We start from the raw sequence: 8,526 nt of genomic DNA, 5'->3' as shown, positions 1-8,526 counted from the left end.
CCGCACCCTGCACCTGCACCGGCCTGCATGGGGCTGGGGGCGGCGGGACCCCCCAACCCGCACCTACAAAGACAGTGCATGCACCCCGGGACCTGCGGGACCCCGCACCTGCACCACCCTGCACGCACCCAAGGGCTGCAGGAGCACACAGAGGGCACAAAGTCTCCCCTACAGTGCACCCTTGCATCAGCGTTTCCAAATTCCCTCCAATTTTTCTTCCTTTTTTTCTTTTTTCCCTGCCTGGAGCTGAAGCCGAAACAAAAAGGGGCCAAGGAGCCACAGCTCCTCGTACTGGGAGGCTTCTCCTGGCTGGGAGACGACCCTGCAGGGCAGTGGGCACTCATCAGGGGTTATAACCAAATCACTCTAAAACCCCAAATAAAATAAAAGCCACCCTTCAGGGACAAGGGCACGGGAAGGAAATCTCCGGGCGCTGCCAATGTGAAACGCAGAAGCCAAACTCTGGCCTGAAACAGAGAACTTGTTTATAGAGTTAATTCCATTTTTAAAAGCCGGGAAGACCTTGTAGCGCAGCTCAGGAGGGTGACGTGGAAGCAGCAGAAAGCCTGTGGTTAAAAATCCCTGTTGTGGGCAGCTGAAAAACACCTGAAAAGGCTGAAAAAAAAGCGCCCTATATCTATTTTGATTTTGCCAGCAGTGCCTGGCCCTGGTTCGGTGCCCCCTGCAATTTTAGCACATCCAGGAGATGTTTTCCCCCACTCAGTTACCGTTTGTGACATTGAGCCATTAATAAATCCATCTCCCAGGACCAGAAGACAACAGGAAGGCTCAGGGCAGCCCTAAGAGTCCGCAAACACCGGCTCTGGGGAGCATCCAGGAGAGGATCAGATGTTAAGAGCATCTTTCTGACAGCCCTTTTAAACAGGCCCTGGTTATCCGCATGTCCAAAGGTGGAGCAAAAACTGCTCTGCCCAACATTAATGGTGTCAGGAGCACACCTCTGTCTTCTCCTGCAAATATTGTCCATCCCTGGGGATTTCGGAGTGAGCCATTGCCTTCAGATCAGGTTCACTGCTGCTCTGAGTGCTCACAAGAGAGAGGAATATTTTCAAAATGAATTTTCAAGATGAAACCATGAATGGAAACAAAGTCTTGCAGGAGACAGCTGATTTTTAACCTTTTTACTCGGGAAATGAATTATGTACTGCAGTGGGAACAGCAGCCGTGAGCCTGCAGCCTTTGCTTCTGCCTTCTTCAGTCCTTACCTACCTGGTCGTTCTCTAAGCAAAGCAGAGGGCACACGCTCATCTAAACAAAGGGCTTGGAAAACACTTAGGAGTGAGATGCGGCCCATTCCTCATCTGCGGACAGCCCCTGCCCTCCGGCACCATGTCCCGCTGACTCCTTCCCAGCTGTTTTTTGGATTAAATCCCCGTCAAGCCAAAAACCCATAAAGGCAACAGCTTGGTAGAGGCAGAGGCAAGTGGGTGAGATCATGAACCTGAAGGGACTCAAAGAGGCCTCTACCGAGCACCATCTCCTCAGTTCCCCAGAAATTCCTCCTCGCTGTCAGCGTTGCAGGAGGCTCCATCCTTGCCAGTTTTCCGCAGGATTTGTTGCTCGGCTCTGCAACAGCACCTTCCAGTATTTCTGACATTGCCTCAGTGCTTTGGGTTTAATTAGATCAAAAACCAGCCAAGACGGCAACACCAGGTGAGCTGTTTCACGGGAACCAGCCAGTGTTTTGGGGGAGCAGTTCCCCCTTTCCGGCATCACCTCCCTGCTCTGCAGCAGAACCATTTGGCAGCCACGTCCCTGCTTCCCGCAGTGCTGAGAGCACCCAGCATGAGCACGAGCCCACCATCTCCACGTCTTGCCTCTCGATACCTTCTGTACATTTCCATACAAAGCTACACCCACAGTTTGCTCTTTTAGGGCAAATCTAAGGAAAAGACTTGCCAGCACCCAGAGGGACTGCAGGACACCAGGGAGTTACAGAATCACAGTCAAATCCCAAGTCAAGAAGTTCTTCCTCACGTTCAACTGGAACCTCTTCTGCTTCAGTTTGTGCCCATTGCCCCTTGTCCTGCTGCTGGGCACCACTGAGAAGAGTCTGGCTCCATCCTCATGACACCCAACCTTAAGATATTTGTAAGTGTTGATGAGATCCCCTCTCAGCCTTCTCTTCTCCAGGCTAAACAAGCCCAGCTCCCTCAGCCTTTCCCCGTAGGGGAGATGCTCCAGTCCCCCCATCATCTTTATAGCCCTCCTCTGGACTTTCTCTAGGAGTTCATCATCCTTCTTGAACCAGGGAGCCCAGAACTGGACACAGTGCTCCAGGTGGAGTATGGGGTATGGAGGGTCAGGGGCGTTTGCTGGAGATGTAGGAAAGCAGGCATAAAACCCCACCAAAGGCCAGCATGTGAAATCACAAGCTACGGAGGTCTGTGGACATGACCCCAAATCCCTCGCGCATCTCATTGTACACATTTTAGTGATGGGAAATGAGATAAAACTGGGGCAGGAATCCCCTCTTCCCAGAGGAGCATAAATCCACACACATGAAGATCTCTGATGTTGCTGTAATTAGCACCATGGCAGAGCCCATGCAGTAATTAACTTTCTCCCTTCCAAAGTTAAGATTTAATAACATGCAGTAAAATAAGACCTGGGGCGATGAAACAGCAGGGAAAAAACCCGTCATATTAGACACTTGTGACTCGATAAGGAACTAATTATAATCTGTTCTAATAATAATAATAATAATAATACTTTGCTTTTAACCTGCCCAAGTGAGGGAGGGTGAGCTGGGAAAAGGTGCTTGAAACATCAGGCATTGACTCCGAGGACCAGGTTTCTGCCAACCAGAGGCTCAGCCACGCTGGGATGGAGATGAGCCACTGCATCTGGCAGAGCTGGGAGAAGAAAATCCAGGACAAAAAAAAAATTCGTGAGCTGCCAGAGACCTGTCTCAAACCTCTCGTCCTAGCAGGGACTGGAGCATCTCCCCTGCGGGGAAAGGCTGGGGGAGCTGGGCTTGTTCAGCCTGGAGAAGAGAAGGCTGAGAGGGGATCTCATCAACACTTACAAATATCTGAAGGGTGGATGTCACGAGGATGGAGCCAAACTCTTCTCAGTGGTGCCCAGCACCAGGACAAGGGGCAATGGGCACAAACTGAAGCAGAAGAGGTTCCAGTTGAACATGAGGAAGAACTTCTTGGCTTTGAGGGTGACCGAGCCCTGGCACAGGCTGCCCAGGGGGGCTGTGGAGTCTCCTCTGGAGATATTCAACCCCCGCCTGGACGATGTCCTGTGCAGCCTGCTCTGGTGAGCAGGGGGGTTGGGCTGGGTGATCCCCAGAAGGCCCTTCCAACCCATGCCAGTCTGGGATTCTGTGAACAGCTCTTCCCATGAGGAATCAGTGCTGCCAGCAGTCCCAAGCATCTCTCAGGGCAACTCCCAGGGTGTGCTGAGGATGTGGGGACCAGAAGAGAAGGAGCCTGGAGAAGAGGCTGTGCCCTGCTGAAGGGGGAATAAACTGCAGTGATGGCAAGACCCAGTGATGGTGCTGGTCCCCAGGGGTCTCTTGGGGATGCAGAGAGGTCCTTCTTTCCCTCAGCAGAGTCTCTGCAGCACCTAACCCCAAGCAGTAGGTTCAGACATCAAGATGGAGATGTACGAGTCGAGGGCGACCTGGGAAAACACGGTGCTGCAGCACCCGCCTCCACAGGACTCCAGCAGGGCACCCAGCCCCTTCCCAGCTGCAGGAGGAGCAGGATGCTCTGGGGACTCGGTGTAAGATGAACAAATCAATGTTAGAAAGGGAACAAGGAAGTTTAGAGGAGTTAAAGCAATTCTTTTGTACATGTATGAAGCAATCCAAGCCTGACGCAGAGACTCAGCCCCAAACTGAGCCAGACATCACCCAGCAGCGCTGAAGGCAGCAGTGTCTTCCTTGGCAGTGGTTAAGGAGAGATGGGGCAATGCCCAGGGAGGTCACTTGGAGCTGAGTGACCACCTGAAACAAGCGAGCCCCCGGGAAGGTGAACGACTGCTGCACCCAAGGCCATGCCACGGGGAACAGGGGACACCACTCTTCCATCACTGCCTCAGAAGAGAGGAGAGCCCAACTGCAAATTTGGGGGAGGTGGTGCTTCTCAAGTTTACTTGCTCCTCACAGAGCAGGCGAGCTCCTGAAAGAGCCCTGTGAGACTGGGCAGAGGGAGGATATCTCAGCAGCTCTGATCTTTGCCTCTCCCCAGTTCTTGGTGGAAAAAAGAGGCTGGGAGATGTCCTACCAGTCCCACATGCCACTGAGTCTCCCTGGTAAAGTTGAAGGGATGCTTGCCATGCAGACAGGACACAGGGCCTGTCTCAGAGGTACATTTGAGATCAACATGGACATGGAACTGTTGGAGCAGGTCCTGAGGAGGGACACAGAAATGATCCAAAGGCTGGTGCACCTCTCCTATGAGGCCAGGCTGAGAAAGTTGGGGATGTTCAGCCTGGAGATGAGAAGGCTGTGGGGAGACTTGATTGCAGCCGTTCAGTGCTTAAAGGGGGCCTATAGGAAAGGTGGGGACAATCTTTTTAGCAGGGCCAGCTGTGATGGTTTTAAACTAAACCAGGGTAGGTTTAGACTGGATATAAGAAAGAAATTCTTTACAATGAGGGTGGCGAAACACTGGCACAGGTTGCCCAGAGAGGTGATGAGTGCCCCATCCCTGGAAACATTCAAGGCCAGGTTGGATGGGGCTGTGAGCAACCTGATCTGATTAAAGATGTCCCTGATCACTGCAGGGGGCTTGGGCTAGATGACCTCTAGGGGTCCCTTCCAACCCAAAGCATTCTTTGATTCTGTTTTGTTTTCTCCACTGCTCTGGCATAGAGGCATTTGGTGTCCCTGCCCATTCCTGTCTCACCCTGGCAGCTGAACCACTCAAAGCCAAGGGGAACGCACGAGGACTGTGAAACACCCGCCTAGAGCCTGCACGGCACTTTTGAGGATGCTCTTCCCAGAGAGGAGAGCTCCAGGTCAACCCTGTCTGACAGACTCAGGGGTTCAGACCAGCTGGGACAGAGACCAACAGACTCAGGTCACAACAGACCTTTCCGTGCGGGGTTTCAACCACTCTTCCCAGGCCACAGAGCTTCCTAAATACAGGCATTTTAACATGGGGCAAAATCCAGCCCTGAAATCATTACCTGCCGCAGGCAGTCACAGTGAGGTACACCAGAGCCGGACAGGTAGCACATATTTTATAGCATTATCACATCTGCCCCAAGCATTTTTGCTTTTTGCCCCCAGCCCTTTTGGAATTGACTCCACCTGATATTATCTGCCTCTTGCTACAGCTTGGCATAAGTCAAAGAAATAAATTACTCAATTACTAGAAAATCCAGTAAGACTGAATGCCAAATTAGTCTCGTCAAAGCACAGAGCAAGTACTGGCGGCATCAGCATTTTTGTTTCTTGGTCTCCTTCCTTGTTCTGCCTTTGACAAGCACGCAAGCACCACATGTCCCCACGCAGGAGGTCCTGTATGGTCACTTGTGTCACTTGGTGAGGCCCTGGAAGTTGGGCTCTGTGCACGGGGGCAGCGCTGCCTGCCGGCTCAGCAGCTTATCCAGGATGTTTATTTCAGCATCTCGTCTCTCAATGTCCTCAAATGGAGTCCAGGACATGTCATGCTGGAGCTTATAGGCACCAAGAAATTCGTGGGGACTAGTCCCCCATTCCTGGAAGAGAAAGGAGAGATTCACATCGCTGCTCAGTTTCCCTCGGATAGCCCTACCACCTTTGAAGCAGTCCCAGCTAGGTGACCATCCTATTTTCTAATCTAAAAATAGGCTCAACTACTCCTGAGCCTAAGACCAGGTCAAGCTACAGTGCTGCTGGCACAGGGAGGCTTGGGGATACAAAATCCCCCTGACCTGCACAGAGCTATTCTCTGTGCTCGGTGCTTTGCTCTGAAGCCTTCACCCTGCACGCAAGAAAACAGGTAGCCTGGAAGGAGGATACCTCCAAGACCATCCCTACCGAGCTACAGACAAACTCACTCCCTGGAGCCAGCCACACCGGACAGGGAAGGCCCTGGGCACATTTGCAGTTCTTTACTTCCAGAGAAAGATCTGCAGGGACCAAAAGGCAGAATTCAGGTCCACACACCACAGGTTGTCTTGCCCAGCATCCACCAAGAGCTGAGAAAACTTCATAATATGGCTCTTACACCCAGAGAGTAACCCAGACCAAGGACAAACACCAACTGAGCAGGCGCCAACAAATGCCTCCATCAAGTTGGTGCTTTTTTTCTGAGGTCCAGAAGTGCCTGAGCACCAGAAAGGTATTTTTTTCCCCCTCCCTGCTTCCTCACGGGCTGTTACCACACACCTTGGGAGACAGGATGGAGAAGTATCGCTGGCCACTCTCCCGCCTGTACATGTAATAAATGTTTCCTGGCTTCTTCACGAGGTTGCAGGCCACATGGTGCAGATCAGCATCTCTGTTAGCTTCATCCAAGACCTAAAAAAACCCCACATTTAAAATTTCCACACTTGAAATAAAATGACAGCATGCTATTGCCTCTCAGCCAGAGCCCGAGATACATCACTCAACACACTGCTCACGAGGCCTCATCCTCCTCAGCATGCATCTGGCTTCACATAGCACGTCTTTACTTGCCCCAGGAGGGAGATGCTTTCCAAAGAGATGAAGTTTTCTCCAAGTTTCCCCTGTCAGACAGACCTCAGAGCTCCTGCAGCCCTCCAGAGGTAAGAGATACCTCCAAGCATCAAGGACCTCTTCACCGCAGCCCCAGGTTCACCACCGTGCCTGACCCCACCCTGTGCTGGACTTGTTCCTTGTCTCTGCACACAGCTGCTGGACCCTGGGGGCTTCCCTGCTGTGGTCCCCGAGGGGAAGGACAGCAAACAAAGGGGAATTCATCTCCCCAGCTCCACCAGCTGACTGCTCCACAGATCCGGCTCCACCAGTTAATGATTATGTGACGTAGTGGCCTTGAGGGCAGCGGGCCAGTCGCAGTGACTGGCAGATCCTTTCCCACTCAGGCTCTGGGATTTCACCCCCAAGGGTGAAGTCTGAATTGAAGAGGACAGCCCAGCTTTGCTGGCCTTGCTGCCAGAGCCACCTTCTCCAGCAAATGAGCTGGGACAAGCTGGAAAGCCAAGCCTGTTGTTGGGTAACAGCTCATCTTCTCCCAGGGGCTCAGATCCAGCCAGGGCCGCGCCATCACCCCACTGCGCCGAGGAGCACAGCTATGGTGACAGGAGTCATCTGTCCTGAAACCAGAGTCATCTCTCTGTCCTTCCTCACACCTGAGCTGCTTTTGATTAGCCGTCCTCACTCCTCTGCCTTAACAGAAGTCCTCCCTGACATGCAGAGGACTCAGGGAAAGCACAAAAACCAACTCTCCCCCATCCCCAGCTGATACCAGACAATAAACCCTCCTTATTTTCACACTGAATCTTCTCTACTTGGCTCCTGGCCATGATTCACATCCAGGCCACCAGTCTTCCCGTATGTCTGGCAGTTAAGACAGAAGCTAACCTCCCTCCCGGCACAAGCACAAAGCAACGAGCATTCTGGCCGCCTTGCGGACACGTCCTCACCTTCTGAGCCTGCTCCTGCAAGTACCGGATCTGCTCGGCGATGACAGTCAATTTATTGCAGGCATTCGCTCGGATGAAGTCGTCTGCCTGCGAGGGAGAATGAAGTTTGGTCAGGATGGGGAAGAGCCGCAGCCCTTCACACCTCGCCACACTGGGAGGGCACCGCAGAAGCAGCAGTCGTGGCCTCACTCAGGGCTTTAACGGGGCTGTGGGCAGCACAGGAGCTGTAGAGCAGGACCCCACTGGGGGATGCCTGGACATGCTGGATGGCGGTGGAAGAGGGCAGTAGAACATACTGGGCGGCACTGGGGTGGACCGAGAGGTAGTGGGACACACTGGGAGGAGGCAGTAGGAAGCATTTAGGCGGAGCGGGTGGACTGAGCTCTAGGGAAAATGCTGGACTAGGACAATGTACTGGCAATAGGATGTACTAGGAGACACTAGGGAGATAGTAGAACATACTGGGAGGCACTGGGGTGGGCCGAGAGGCACTAGGATAGACTGGGAGTGACTGGAGGGGGAACAGGGCACATCAGGAGGTGCTAAGGTGGACTGGGAGAGCAGGCAGTACGACCCACCTGGACACACTGGGGTGGGCTCAAGGCTGTGGGACATACTGGGAGGCAGTAAGGCATACTGGCATGGACTGGGAACTTAGTGGGATGTTACTGGGGGGGGAGCAGCAAGACACAGCAGGCGGCGCTGAGGTGCAGCGGGAGGTACTGGAGGCATAGTGTGGCCCACTGGGAACACGGGGAGGTACTGAGGGGCACTGGGGCATACTGGGAGGGGACAGCGAGATATGGTAGGAGGCACCGCGGACCACGGGGCACACCGGGAGGCCGCCGGGGACACCGGGGAGCAGCGGGACGTGCCGGGAGGCACCAGGGCCGCCGCCGGCTGAGGAGGCCCTGGAGACGGCCAGGAGGGAGCGGG

General features: G+C 53.5%; 2 protein-coding genes across 2 annotated transcripts in view; one reads left to right on the top strand and one right to left on the bottom strand.

The window, feature by feature from the left end:
* Positions 1-4,833: 4,833 nt before the first annotated feature.
* On the bottom strand, positions 4,834-8,225 carry CUNH1orf50 (chromosome unknown C1orf50 homolog). The gene is made up of 4 exons (XM_035900505.1): positions 8,169-8,225; positions 7,591-7,677; positions 6,353-6,484; positions 4,834-5,700 (listed from the first exon to the last, which is right to left on the bottom strand). The coding sequence occupies exons 1-4, from the start codon at positions 8,223-8,225 to the stop codon at positions 5,518-5,520; spliced, it is 459 nt and encodes a 152-aa protein (XP_035756398.1). The 3' UTR covers positions 4,834-5,517.
* Positions 8,226-8,231: 6 nt separating this feature from the next.
* P3H1 (prolyl 3-hydroxylase 1) overlaps positions 8,232-8,526 on the top strand; it is an 8,056-nt gene continuing 7,761 nt past the window's right edge. Inside the window, exon 1 of the mRNA XM_009644938.2 lies at positions 8,232-8,309. Within this exon, the coding sequence (XP_009643233.1) occupies positions 8,232-8,309 (78 nt within the window). The remainder of the gene's footprint in view (positions 8,310-8,526) is intronic.

Source organism: Egretta garzetta, unplaced genomic scaffold (assembly GCF_000687185.1).
Source record: "Egretta garzetta isolate BGI_Z169 unplaced genomic scaffold, ASM68718v1 scaffold108, whole genome shotgun sequence".
NCBI lineage: Eukaryota > Metazoa > Chordata > Aves > Pelecaniformes > Ardeidae > Egretta > Egretta garzetta.
The sequence above is the reverse complement of the archived record's forward strand: the minus strand, read 5'-3'. Positions and strand labels throughout refer to the sequence as shown.

What these genes read in the sequence shown, in the direction of transcription:
- CUNH1orf50 (XM_035900505.1), bottom strand. Translation starts at nt 8,225, where the DNA reads ATGCCTTACTGCCTCCCAGTATGTCCCACAGCCTTGAGCCCACCCCAG. An exon ending in GCCCACCCCAGTGTGTCCAG is followed by an intron (nt 7,678 to 8,168) that starts GTGGGTCGTACT and finishes TCTCCCTCGCAG; the next exon opens with GCAGACGACTTCATCCGAGC. An exon ending in TGCAGGAGCAGGCTCAGAAG is followed by an intron (nt 6,485 to 7,590) that starts GTGAGGACGTGT and finishes GGGTTTTTTTAG; the next exon opens with GTCTTGGATGAAGCTAACAG.